The sequence below is a fragment of the Elephantulus edwardii genome, unplaced genomic scaffold (assembly GCF_000299155.1).
Source record: "Elephantulus edwardii isolate Elephantulus edwardi_28Jun2011 unplaced genomic scaffold, EleEdw1.0 scaffold00121, whole genome shotgun sequence".
In the NCBI taxonomy this organism is placed as follows: Eukaryota; Metazoa; Chordata; class Mammalia; order Macroscelidea; family Macroscelididae; genus Elephantulus; species Elephantulus edwardii.
Window position 1 is genome coordinate 9,650,718 of NW_006399871.1, and position 14,189 is coordinate 9,664,906.

Genomic DNA, 14,189 nt, shown 5'->3' on the forward strand with positions numbered 1-14,189 from the left:
CTGGAAAAAGTCCCTCTCTTCTCAAATCAAGCCCAATTTTGTAAGTCATAGGAGAATGCATTGTCTTTAAAAAAAATTTCAGAAGAAATCTCAAGGTTGCATGCAGATGGCTTTGTTTACTCACCTCCAAGAGAAACTGGCAAATGTTCTTCCTTTGGTCACCTTGAAGCTGAATAACCTCCCCGTACTCGCGATGCTCAATCACAGTCCCATTACAGGCAAATTTCTGGGGAAGGACGTAAAACCACCACATGAATAAAACCAAATGATGATGTGGTTTCAGACGACCACCATAAGATGAACACCACTTGGTTACATTTGCTTTTAAATATTTAAGAGAGAGATCTTGTCCCTCCTTATAATCCCTAAGCCACCAAGTTCATTTAAAAATAAATCCGCAGGGCATGTAAGACTCAAACATATAAAGTGGCAAAGGCAAAATACTTATTATTTTATGAGGTTTCACTGTTTGTTTGAAACCATGTAAAATTTAAAGACTTCCAAACTGGGAGAATCACCAAATCACTGGACATTCACCTCAAGAATGAACAAAGCCTTTTCCGGGATCCACTCATTTCCATCCTCACCAACACATTCAAGTCAAATGGTGTGACTTGTATGACCGTTCAGTTTCCAGGTCTGCACCCACAAATGGGACAGCTGCATCATCATTTCCTCTGGGGGGTGGGGGTGTTTACCTTTTTGAAAGCTTTCACAAGTTTCTTTTTGTCATAATCATCCGCAATGCCCTGCACAGTTGTCAGCGTCTTCCGGCCGTTCCGTTGCTGGATCCTTATATGAATGTAATCCTCAGTCCCTGCCGGGAGTAAGTCGTCACCCTTAGTTGCATCAGCAAAGGGGTCTGCAGAGAAAAAAAGAAAAAACACAAAAGAAAAACAATAAATAAGACCTGTTAAAGATTTCCAGCCACAAAGTACTCGGCGTAAAGAGGCAGTCGGTCAAGATGGTGCTAGGGCCCCCGTCGGTAAAGACGGTGCTAGGGCCCCAGGTCAGTAAAGTCGGTGCTAGGGCTCCGGTCAGTAAAGTCGGTGCTAGGGCCCCTGCTTTCCTGGAGGGACGAAGCACCGGCTTGGGGGTTCCCATCAAACCTCCGGGGACTCGAACACGGAGGATCGAGATGCAGGGCCCCCGGGCCTCCACGGGCCGCGAGGACATTTTTAAACACCTCCGTTTGCAGCATCATAAAAATGTGCGTCATCCCCATCACCTCCCGGCCCCTCGCGGGGGACAGCGCACCGCTGGGCCCCCAACACACCCATGTGCATAATCTACACGCACAAAGCTGGGAAGGCTGCAGAGAGCATCGCATTCAGCAGCCACCCCGCAGACGTGGGGGACAGATCGGGGGGGGGTCCCCGAAACGCGACTCAGAACTGCGCCCAGAGCTCCTGGACGCGGACCCCGGGGTTCCCCGCCCCCGCCGCCCCGAGCCGGCCGCGTCCCCATCGGGGGCCCCGGGGTCAAGGGCAGGGCAGGGGACGCGCCGGGGTCGCCAGCCGGGTCCGGGTGGGGGGATCGGGGTCGCGGGGCGGGGAGAGCTGCTGGCGGGGGGTCGCCGGGGACCCGGTCGCCATTTTCCGGGCACCGAGACAAAGCCCACTCGGGGTGCAGGAGGGGGGTGGGGGGTGATGCTGCCGGCGGGCAGCCCGGGGCGCGCGCGGGGCGGATCTTACCGAAAGATTGGAGGTTCTGGATAGTGGACATGCGATACTAGTGTGAGGACGGTGAGCGGATAAAATGCCTGCGGGGCCCGCCCGATCACCGTGTCAGGACGCTTCACTGGCGAGAAAAGGGGAAGCGAATCAGGCGAGAAGCTTCGTCCCGAGCTTGGGATCCGACGGGAGCGTCTGCGGCGGCGGAAGCCGGGAGGAGGCAGGAAGAGGCGGCAGTGGCAATGAAGGAGGAGACGACGCGAGCAAAGAGGCGGCGCTGCGGCTTCTCCCGCAAAATGGCCGGTGGAGACTATTTAGCCGCTCCCGCCGCCCCTCATACGTAATCGGCCCCGCGCTTGGAGTCCTGGGACTTGTAGTTTTCCGGAGGCGAGAGACACCCGAAGAAGCCTGGAGTCGGCTGGACTTCCGGGACCACAATTCCCGGCAGGCGCTGCGCCCGATTGCGTGAGCGGCCCGAGACGTGACGGGAGGGCGTGACGGGAGGGCGTGCAGGAGGCGGGGCTCTCCGGCTCGTAGGGATCGCGATGGCTGCGGCTGATGGGGGACCGGCGGCCGTTGGCCGTGGTTCCCGCACCCTCTGGTCTCCTCTTCCCCTCGGCTCCCTTTTAGAGGAAGAGGGCAGAGTCCCGTAATGTAGTCGTAGTCTAGCGTGGAGGGGGGGGCTGGAAGAGTACCCCATCAATCACCCTCGAACCCCCTATTAATGCAAGTAAACCTCGACACCTGTTGTTGAGAACCATCAAGTCGGAACCCACAGCTGACCCTCCAGCGGATTTTCAAAGGAGTAAATCGCCTGAGCCTAGCCTAGCCTGAGCCTAGTTTACAGCCTCTGCAACTGGTGGATTCGAACCGGTGTTCTTTGGGTTGGCAGTGCAGTTCCTTACGCATAAGCCACCTAAACCCCACTCACTTTGGTCTGCATTTAAAATCAGAGGTGACAGTCGCCCTCCGTTCTCTGTGACCTCTGGCTCCCCAGAGCGAGGCCCTCAAACTTGGGCATGCACCTGTCTCGAAGCTAACCCTTGACTTTACAATTCAAACAAACTCCCAGGTGATGCAGATGCTGATCCGGGATTTATTTGAGAATCGTTGCCCTCGCAGGTATGGGGCATCTAGTGGGGGTCATAGGATGTGTCAGCTAACATGCCGGGACACCCGCCTATGTAACACTCAAGGTTGAACACACAGCCTTGAACAGGTTAGATGTCAGATATGGCAGGAAGAGGAACTCCGCAAACAGATTACACGATAAAGAGCCAGCCAAGCACTGCAATGTCTTCATAGCAAGGCAAACACTTTTAAGCTCAGAAAAAAAACCATAAAATGGGCCCTAGGAATGGGCTTACCCAGGCAGGTACTCAAGTTAGCAAACGTGGTTGGCTTTCTGGAAGCCAAGACAAGTTAGAGTCTTCATACTTTTTTTGATGCCTAGAAGTCTTGTGAAGCTTGTGAAATCCTTTCCCTGAATATTGCTGAAAATACAAAGGAAAAATCAATTATACTGAAATTAAAAACACATTTAACACACAAGAACTGATTAATGCATCAATAAGGTTTATCAGTGAGTCCAATAACTGATCATTTTAAAAAGTCATAAGCATGAAAGCTATTTTGAGATTTTGGCACTAAAAATGTAATATGAAATACCTGTGACTTTTATGGATGCAGAACGACAGATTCTTCTAGTGCTACTGTGATGTTGCCTACACGCATAACAAAAAACAAAAACAAACCCACAAAAAATTCCAACATTGCTAAGGTGGATTTAAACTCACAGCCACCCTACAGGATAGAGCTGACTTTCCCCGGAGGGGTTTTGAGGCTATAATTCCTATACCAAAGGAGATTGTCCCACCTTTATCCTATAAAACAGCTGATGGGTTAGAGTCAACTTTTCAGCCAGCAGCCCAGATGTTTAACTTGCAGCACCACTAGGCTTCCTTAATAAATGTGAAATTTCACTTAGTTGTTGTTGCTGTGTGCCACCAAATCGGAACTAACCCATAGTTGATCCTCCAGAGGGTTTTCAGATGAAGTACCTCAAATAGGAGTTGATTACCCATCTTTCTTCCTGAAGCACCTGGTGGATTTGAACCATGTACGTTTGTGTTGGCAGCACAATTCCATACCACTAAGTAAGCCATCAGACTCCCAGATTTGACCTAACCTCCCAGAGGTTAGTGAAAACACAGGTGTGATTTTTTTCTTCCAATTATAGGGTTCCCCCCACCCCGATATTTCATCCATGCACTGAGGGATCCCAGGTTAGACAGCTTTAGCTTGAATAGCCTTTGTGATTAACAATGACAATATGTACAATTTATTATGCTCACCAATTGCCTGTTGCAAAGCTTTTTTTAAAATATTTTTTATCTCAGTCATTGAGTGAAGCAGATAAATTCATTTAACATATGGGGAAATGAAATAACTTTTCTGTGGTTAAATAACTTGCCTGAAAACTTAAATTCATACCTCATAGTAATCTAAGCACATTTTAGTCTTCCAATCTTAAAGTGAAAAACACTTTTCTTATCCAAACTAAGGTATAAGGTTTTAGAAATGGTTCCTAAACAAGGAAAGTGTGATATTTTCATTGTTCATATGTTGATTAAAATTTCTCTCTATTCTTTGGATTTATAGCTTTGTGTAGCTCTGGTGGCTTAGTGGCAAGAAGCTGCACTGCAATCCCAAAGACACGTGGTTCGAGGTCACCCCCTGCTCCATGGGAGAAGGATGGGCAATCTCCTCCCAAGTGATTAAATGCCTCTGAAAACCCACCAGAGGGGTCAGCTATGGAGTACACACACATCGACAATAACAACATTATGTCTTAGAGACATCTCAAGATGAAATACAGAATAAGGAATGTACGTCTTCCGTTTGTTCCCTCTTAGTAGGTAGCATAAGCATTTTGTATTATCGTCTCAGAAGGATTCCCCCAAACCGTTTAGTCCATTCTGACTCCTCACCAGCATCCAATGGGGTTCCCCCAGGCTGTGAATCTTTGTGGGAGGAGCATACCTGTCTTTCTCCTATGAAGCAGCTAGTGAATTTGAACCACTGACCTTTTAGCTAGCAGCCCAACATCCTGTGTACTGTGCTACCAGATCTCCTTAGTGAAGGAAAAGAAACAGAGGATTTTTTTTTTTTTTAAATATAGCAGAAAACTTAGAATTCTCATGGTCATTGCTTCGGTCAGAAGGATTCATCCTTTCTTAAAGCTAGAAAGGAGATCTGTGTAGTGGCTTAGTGATAAGGAATCAGGCTGCCAACACAAAGATATGTGGTTTGAATCCACCAACTGCTCTGTGGAAGAAAGACGGGCAGTCAACCCCTGTGCAATTTCTTGCCCCTGAAAAGCCAGTCATGAGCTGGTTCTGACTCCTAGGTACTCAATAACAACAATAAAGATAGAACAAAACAAAACAAACAAAAACACCTCAGATACTTCTTCTATCGTCTTCTATCATCCACTATAAATCCCCATTGGAGGCATCATGATTATATCTTCTGAATCTCTGGTCACTCACAGTCTGTGTGTTGACCATTCCTGTCCAATACAGGAGCCAGTAGCCATGTGTGGCCCTTAAGACCTGGAAGTGTGGCTCGTCCAAATTGAGATGGATTTTCAGTGTGAAGCACAAACTGACTTTTCAAAATTCTCTTCATTTCACTTAGTTTCCCTTTTTGAAAAATTGTGGCTGCCATTCATTCAACTTCTCTTAGTACTAAAGGGTGTGATTCACATACAAAAGGATTCTAAACCAATAAACCAAAGTCCAGTCTGGTACTTTGAATGCTAAATGGAACCAGGATAACTGAAGGAGGCTGTTCCCTATCTTCCAGAAGGTTTCAATCACTTGCACCCGACAGCAGCATTGACTACAGGGATAATCACTCATTCACTCATTGCTGTTGAGTCAAGAATCGACTCCTCGCTGACCCTCCATAGGCTCTGGGAGGCTATACATTGCACGGGAGGAGACCGCCCACCGTTCCTCCCCTCAGGATTGCTAGTGGATTTGAATCGTCAGAGAGGCTCAGGTTAGCAGGGCAACTCCCTGCGGACCAGGCCACTGGAAAGGTAAGAATAGAAGGGTTTTTAAAAGGGTAGCCTCAAAAAGGAGAAGCAGACCACAAATTGGGCTGTAAGCTTTGCAGCAGTTAAGACAAAGAGAGCCGCAGCTGGGGGGGGGGGTGATAAATCCCTGTCTACAAAATGACAACATACCACCTAGGCAGGAGGATCAGCTGTGCCTGGCTCTGAGCCGCAGGAGCTGCTTTTCCTGACCCCTCACAAAGGACACTGTGACGTAGCCCGCAGCGCCCCTAGCAGTTTGCCTTCAATGACTGCAGTGTGGGTTTTGTGCAGCTGTTTCTTTTATCCGCTAATGAATCTGCTATCTGGTGAGAACCTGGGGTCCTGACGCCTCCGTAACATGAAAATGTGCTCAGATCTCCTGCTTCAGCGCCCGTCTGACAGCTCCAGCTGCTGTTCTTGGAATACAGCGCTGCATCCTGCGGAGACCACGCTGCTTCGCACAGGCTGCTCCCAGCCAGGGGCGGAGGGCGAGGCTGGTCCTGATGCAGGCCTGTTCCCGACAGGTATGGGACGTCGCCCAGGCGTGGCGGTGACATGGGCCCTCCTTTGGCCCCGGAGAGCGTTCTCTCTGTGCCCTGCAGTCTAAGACGCAGATTCACCCTGCCTCCATCCTCTCTCCCTCACCTCCTCCACTCCTTTCCCTCACAGGTGTTCTCCTCAATTAACCTCTTGTACATCTAATTCCGTCCCGTTTTTCAAAGGACCCAAGTTAATGCACCTAATCCAGAGGAAGCTCTGGTGTGGCCTAATGGCAAGAAGCTGCGCTGCAATCCTAAAAGCACACGGTTTGAATCCCACCAGCTGCTCCACGGGAGAAGAATGGGTAATCTCCTCCCATGCAATTAACTGCCTCTGAAAACCTACCGGAGATTCAGCTATGGGTCAGTTCTGACTTGATGGTACACAACAATCCCTAGGTTAGAGAGCTCTGGCGGCCTGTTGTTACTGTTAGGTGCCATCCAGTTGCCTGTGATTCAGTGATCATATGCACAACAGCTCTGAACCCTGCCCTGTCCTGAGCCAGTCTCACTGACTCTGACACACCAAGTCCCATTGCCCCAGTTATCCTGTCATTCCATCTCATCTGGTGTCTTCCTCTCCTACACTGTCCTTCTACCCTTCCAAGCCAGATGTCTTTCCCCAAGGACCTCTTGGCCATGTAATCAAGGTATGTGAGATGGAGCTTCAAAATCCTTGCCTCACTGGCCAGTTCTCTGATCTATAGCAAGTAATTGTGAAGACTGTGGCCTGGGTTAGGCACACTTGAGTATCTAGACTGACATCTTTATTCTTTAGAACTTTGGACTAGTGGTAAGGAATTGTACTGTCAACCCAAAGGCATGCAGTTTGAACCCATCAACTGCTCTGTGGGAGAAAGATGGATAATAAACTCCCACGCAATTTACAGCTTCTGAAAATCTGCTGGATGGTCAGCTAAGAGCCGGTTCCAACTTGACAGCATAACTCTAGGCCGGAGCCTTAACTCAGAGGTTAAGCATTTGACTGCTGATTCTGGAAGGTTGGAAATCTGAGTCCACCAGCTACTCCAGGGGAGGAAAATGTGGCAGTCTGCTTCTATAAAGATCTATGTTGTAGCTAAGAAAATGCTCCAAACATTTCCCCATTGTAAAGAAACTGCACAGGAGGGGTGGGAGAGTCTAGAAGCAGAAGGATGTGGATGTGCAGGGGGAAGGGAGGATTAATCAGTGGGTTGTACAATTTGATGGGTGGGGGGGGTGAGGAAAATAGAATTTGTTCAAATTTGTATTAAATTTTATAAATTACAGTGGGGTGGAGCTCCCCAATTAAAACAAGCTTGGAAGAAGGAATGGCCTCCACTTCCGTAATAGCTTGCCTCAGGAAACCCTATGAACCTGGAGAGAGAATGAGAGACACCCAAGCATACAGGACTCTCCTTCATAGGGTCGCTATGAGTCGCCTGCGACTTGACGGCACTTAACAACAACAGCAAGTAGGAAAAAATATTAAATAAATGAATAAATTTTTTCAAAAAATTGCAATTGCTTTTTCCTTTATTCCTTCTCTGTTTATGTTGCATAGGAGTGTTCTACTTTCAGACAGAAGGAATAAATCTGTACTAGGAGCTCTACTAGAGTTGTGTAGAGAGCTACTCTCCTAACTAACCTAGAGGTTGTTGTTGTTGTTAAGTGCCGTCGAGTCGCAGGCAACTCATAGCGACCCTATGAAGGAGAGTCCTCGACTCTTGGGTGCCTTTCATCCTCTCTCCAGGTTCACAGGGTTTCCAGAGGCAAGCTATTATGGAAGTGGATGCCACTCCTCCTTCTACAAGGATCACATTGAGAAGGATATAAATTCCAGACACACGAATGTGCTGGGATGGAACCTGCACATGAATTAAAAAGCACATGTTTGAACAGAACAAGAGGATACTGTACACTTTAAAATCAGGAAAGTTGTGTGTCAAGGTTGTAATCCACCCGGGGCTCTGCAGGAGAAAGATAGGTAATTATCTCTTATATGGAATATAACCTCCAAAAACCCGCTGGAGGGACAGTTATAAGCCAGTTCTAACACTATGGCAATGAAAGAGATGACAGTGTTAATTTTTTTCCTTATTTCCAGGGAGTTAGGAATCTAAAGTTATAGTTAGGAAACTAACATAATAATGAAACAAATATAAAAATAAGACTGTTTCAGGACTCTAAGGGGTTGAAGACTTAGTGGAATTAACTCAAGGAATTTAAGGAAGTTTTCCTGAGTTAGTAACTCTTAAATGGTGATTGCGGTTAGAAGGAAATGTGGATCCATTTCTGTGTCTCTCAAGGTCTGGTGGCGAGGAAGTTTCTAGAGGCAGGAATGAATTCAGGTTTCTTCCTGTGACATTTAACTCTCCTGCTCTCAGGAACTGAGAAGGGCCCGAGGTTTTACACACAAGTTAGCCTGTCACCATGTTATGGAAGCTGACAACCAGAGAGGAGACTCTTGGGTCACAGAGAAAGGGCTCTATTATTACTCATGGCAAGAGGGGTAGCCAGAGCCTCATGTTCACGCTAACTCCCCAATTGCCCAACCCCACAGGCCAGTGCAGGCGGGCCTAGATGGACGTCCACGCAGGCAGTGTTTCTGTGTTGAGAGGAACCCAGTGCTTAGGGAATGCATTGCTTTTATAATGAGAGTTAACAGGGCTGTCTGGGGAGAGACGTTACCTCACCTTCCAGAGTTGCTCATTGCAGATACAATCCTGAGACGTGGCCAGGTAAACAATGGCTGGGGCCTTGCATTCCTGGCAAGCCCAGCAAAGGGCATGTCAGCACCTCAGGCCCATGGTAGGTGGCCTCTCCCCACATCTCCTTATTCTTTTTTTTTGTGTGTAAGCCATTTGCTAGAATGAGTTGTCAGCTCTCTGCAGACACTGGTTAGAAACCATCAAGTCGAGTATGACCCATAGCGACCCTACGAACAACAGATCTGAACCCTGTACTCCCGTGTCATCTCCACAATCTCTGACACACTCAGGCGCATTGTTGTAGTTCCTGTGCTAATCTACCTGGCTGAGGGTCTTCCTCTCCTTTTCCTTCCTTCCACCTTTCCAAGGTTGATGTCTTTCTCCAAGGAATAGCCTTTCTTAGCCAGTGGGTCAAACTACTGTGTGTGATAAGAGATCATGTCTCACTTTTTCTTCTCTCTTCTGAAATGTCTAGGAGTGACGAGGTGGAACCAACCAGGTTCCTGCTCTTTTCTTTCGTGTCCTTGAAACTTTCATCTCTTCAGTTTTGCCTCCTGTAAGCTGATTAGGGAGCCCTGGTGGTCTCGTATTAAAAAGCTGTGCTGCATGCACACCCATGTTTATTGCGGCTTTGTTCACAATAGCAAAGAGCTGGAAATGACCCAAGTGCCCATCAACAAACGAATGGACAGAGAAGCTCTGGTATATTCACACAATGGAATACTATGCAGCACTGAAAAACAAGGAACTCATGAGATATTATGCAAAATAGATGACCCTGGAGGACATTAAGCTGAGTGAAATATCTCAGTCACAAAAGGACAAATACTGCATAGGGCCATTGTTGTAAAACAGGACTGACACTGGGGTTGAGGGAAGACAGAAGGAAAGGAGGAATGATGTATATTCCATTGAAACAGATGAGGGAGAGAACTGTTTAAAAGGGATATGTGAATGGGTATTCTTGTCATTATAGAAGTCCAGAGTGAAGGCTATTCGGTGGAATGGACTTGGGGTGGGACTGCATAACAATGAAAGAATTTTTCTTTTTCTTTTCAAGGAGAAGAGTGAATTGGGGTGAAGGGTGGGCAGGGAGAAAAGTACAACAATGAATGACTGGGAACCCAAAGTCTCTGTAAACTTTGATTAAAATTTATTTTAAAAAAAGAAAAAAAAGCTGCGCTGCAAGCTGTGCTGTAATCCCAAAGGCATGCAGTTCAAATCCACCAGCTGCTCTAGGAGAAGGATGGATAGTCTCCTCCCGTGTGATTTACTGCCTCCGAAAACCTGGTGGAGTTTCAACTATGAGTCAGTTCTGACTTGACAGTATATAACTACAACAGCATGATAGAATGATATAATTATTGTAGCATAAAAGTACATAAAAGCCTTTACTATAAATGCCAGGAGCAGAAATTGAAGCTTTATTCATCCAAAGTAATTTCTGGTAGTTGTACAATGAAAATGCTTGGAAGGCCTTTCGGATATGAACTGGAGGCACTTAACAGGGTACTAGATGTTGTCCTGTAGGTTGAATGGGCTGTTTCTCTTTTCATTTTGTACAGATCCATGTTCTTGTGAAATTAGATTACAGTCACGGACACTCTGGTCCATTATAATGAAATTTGGCTTGGAATGGTGGCAGCCCACTTAGGCAACCTGCTTATATTGGGACAGTGCATGTCAGGAGCCTGTATCTACAGAATTAAACTCCCTTTGTGGTTACAAGAGCTGCATAGACTCGCACCATGGGAATGGGATGAGTCCATGCAAAGAGAGTATCTGAGGCATTTGGGTCTCTCTCCCCCCCTGTTCACACAGCCTTCTGCTCTAAGATTGGGTTAGGGGATGCTCTGAACAACACATTCCACACTCCCCCCTAACCCCCAGGTTAAATTGTGCATAGTCCTCAATCAGACATGACCTTGGCATTGCTAGATCCATTCTCAGCATTACATTCAACTCCCCAATTAAAAATAGATGTTCTTGGAATCTTCCTAAGTAGAAATAATTTAGTGTTTCTGATTGAAACAAGCTTGGAGAATGCATATTATTAATTTTAGGGGTTTATGGTGAATTAATGTGAGGGCTGCTGATCTGGTCTTGACTGTAGTCTCATTGACCTGGAAATGAAATTATAGAAAATCCTCTAGACATAGTTTGAATTGTTTGTTGTATGTAACAGTATGTCTGTCTGTAAGGAGTTTCACTGCTAATTCAAAGACCTCGCCTCTCTGATTCTTTGAACCTGCCTGTGGCTTCCAGGGTGGAAGATACAAAGACAGACAGTCTCCTCCTGTGTGATTCACCACATTGGAAGACCCAACAGAGGGTCAGTTATGAGTCTGTTCTGACTTGACAGCAGTGAGATAGAGAGAGGCAGAGAGAAAGACAGCCGCATATTGCTGTAACCTTCAAAGCAGCATCTTCTGCATTGTTCATGGAGGACTGAAACATTTAAGAGCTTATTTTATAGATTTCACTTCGTCCTTCGAAAAGACAAGTGGAGGGGGAAGTAGACAAAAGAAATGTGAAGGTTCTAACCCCTATACCTAGAAATATGACACAATTTGGAAATGGGTCGTTATTTTTGTTCTGCCAGAGAGCCTGAAACAGAGTAAAAGCCCTAAACTCATTGACATCCAGACAGACCCTACTCATCGCTGACCCTCCAGTGAGTTTTCAGAGGTGGTAGATTGCACAGGAGGGGACGGCCCATCTTTCTCCTCAGGACCAGCAAGAAGGATCGACCCAGTGGAGGTAACAATTGGCTCAAGGTTATCAGAGTTGGGGAGGATGGCTCAGGATGGGACAAGGTTCAGATCTGTCCTTAACAGCGTCGCTGTGAGTCATCGCTGACTGGAGGCATCTAACAACAACAACAGCAACAACATGTAATATACAAGAGCCAACCTCTCCTCAGAACCAAATCCCACATTCAGACTTCTTGTGTCCTGAACTATGAGAAAATAAATTTCTGTTCTTTAAAGACACCCACTTGTGACTTTTTTTTTATTATTATTATTATGGTAGCACTGGGTGACTAAGACAGATGGTCACTTTGAACAAGATGTCCTACCCCGCAGCTCTGCTAGTCATCACGTCAAACCAAAAAGGCAAGGAAGCTTCCTGAGACACAGCAGGAGGAGGGAAACTCCTCAAGAAAAGGGATGAAGTTGTTCTATACTGTCTAGTGCTTAACAATGGCTGTCCCTGGGGTGTGTTCAGTTCATGTATTTGGTACCACTTTATAAACAGTACGTGGTACAGATCTACACATCCACTTCTGCTCTCCCAGTCTGTGCTATTGTTCTCATCTACTTTACTTTTGTAATGTCTTCTTCTTTTTCTTTTCTTTTCTACCATGGCCACTTCTCTTTTAATAATACAGCTTACATTTTTAAGAGAAATAGGTTGTATTTTTAATCCACGTAGTAACCATCCTTGTGTTTGTTCTTCATTCGTTTGAATAGACTTGTGTTTTCATCTGATACTATTTTCCTTCCGCCTGAATGGCTGCTTTTAACATTTCTTGGCATGTGAGTTTGCTGGTGAGAATGGATTTCTGTTTCTGTACATCTGAAATGCCTTTATTTCCCTTTGCTCTCTGAGAGATAATTTTTGGGGGTTATTAGAGGCTGACATGTTTTCTTTTTTGTCCAGAACTTTAAAGATCTTGCTCCACTCTCTTCTTGCGTGTATTGCCCCAATAAGAAACCTCTGCCATCCTCACCCTTATGTCCTCATGTATAACTATTTAATTTTTCTCCTGCCTGTCTCAAATATTTTTTTAAAAAAATAGTTCAATTAATTTTATTATAGAAATCTGGACAATGACTAGGGATGATAGAAGGAGAATTGATACCTTTGAGCTGTGGTGCTGGAGAAGAGTGTTGAATATACCATGGACTGCTAGGAGAACAAACAAGTTCACACTAGAGAGGGTGAAACCAGGCTGCTCCTTGGAGGCAAGGATTCTGCAGCTCTGTCTGACATACTTTGGACATGTTGTAAGGTGGGACCAGTCCTTGGAGAAGGACATCATGCTTGGGAGGGTGGAGGGACAGAGCAGGAGAGGAAGACCCTCAATGAGATGGATTGATTCAGTGACTGGGTTAATAGGGGTAGGTGAGTCAGAGACAATAAGGTTGGCTTAAGATAAGAGTTTAGGGCTGTTGTACATAGGGTCGCTATGAGTCGCAGGAGACTCGATGGCACATAACAACACCACCACCACCGTCACCAAGGCTTTGATACAGGTTTCATTAGAGTTTTGTGCATGAAGTTCCCCGAGCTTCATGGGTCTGTGAGGTGACAGTTTTCATTACTTTTGGGAATGTTTTCTTCATTACTTCCTTACGTATTCTCTCCTATCCTATCCTTCTCTTATCTCCCTTAGAAACTCCAGCTACACATAGCCTGCTTTGAAGTTGTCTATGTGGCTCTGTTTATGTATTTTTCCCCCCTTCTACCTTTGTGTTAGTGGTGTAATGTGTCAACATGGCTACCACATTTCTCAGATTATCTTTTTTTTTGGTAGGTTTCTGCACTGAGTGGACCACCAGGCAGATTCCTTTGAGACTTGGAAAAGAGAAGGTAGGAAGGAGCTATTTTTTAGCTGACTTCATATCTTCGACATAAAGCAGCTTGACACTCAGGTGGTGATGTTTGTACCGTGTGGTGTTTACTGACCAAGAACTGCATACCTGTCCCTGGAAGTTTGAATCTACCACTGGCTCCAAGTGAATGAGAAAGGTGCCCAGCTTCCTCCGCTGAAGAGTCTCAGCTCCAGAAACCCGATGGAGGGCTGCTATGAGGCGAAACCACTAATGGCATTGGCTTTTGTTTGAGTTGGACCTAAAATCTCTCCACTTGGCCTGGACTACTCTTCAGTTTTTGTTTGCCTTCTCACAAACTACATCTGTATGTGGCTCCGTGAGAGAGCTCAGTGTCTGCAGGATACACTTGTCCTGAGGTCAGAGGCAAAAGGACTGACACAGGTTTCAGCCCATCCTTCCGGGCTTCCAGCTCCTGCTTGAAGGGTTCCTGTCTGGTTGTCTTCCCCTTCAGACTTGCCCCCCGCCCTGACATTCACCCCATGAACTTTAGTCTCCAGCATCAGATGCAGAGATTACTTCACCCAAAACTGTGTAAGGCAGTTTTTATAACAAACTTCTTTCTATGT

General features: G+C 46.2%; 1 protein-coding gene across 1 annotated transcript in view; it reads right to left on the reverse strand.

Moving 5' to 3' along the window:
- Nucleotides 1-1,797: 1,797 nt before the first annotated feature.
- MYRIP (myosin VIIA and Rab interacting protein) overlaps nucleotides 1,798-14,189 on the reverse strand; it is a 295,832-nt gene continuing 283,440 nt past the window's right edge. Inside the window, exons 16-18 of the mRNA XM_006893071.1 lie at nucleotides 8,985-9,061; nucleotides 2,014-2,296; nucleotides 1,798-1,956 (exon numbers count right to left, since the gene is read on the reverse strand). Coding sequence (XP_006893133.1) covers nucleotides 1,798-1,956; nucleotides 2,014-2,296; nucleotides 8,985-9,061 — 519 coding nt within the window. The remainder of the gene's footprint in view (nucleotides 1,957-2,013; nucleotides 2,297-8,984; nucleotides 9,062-14,189) is intronic.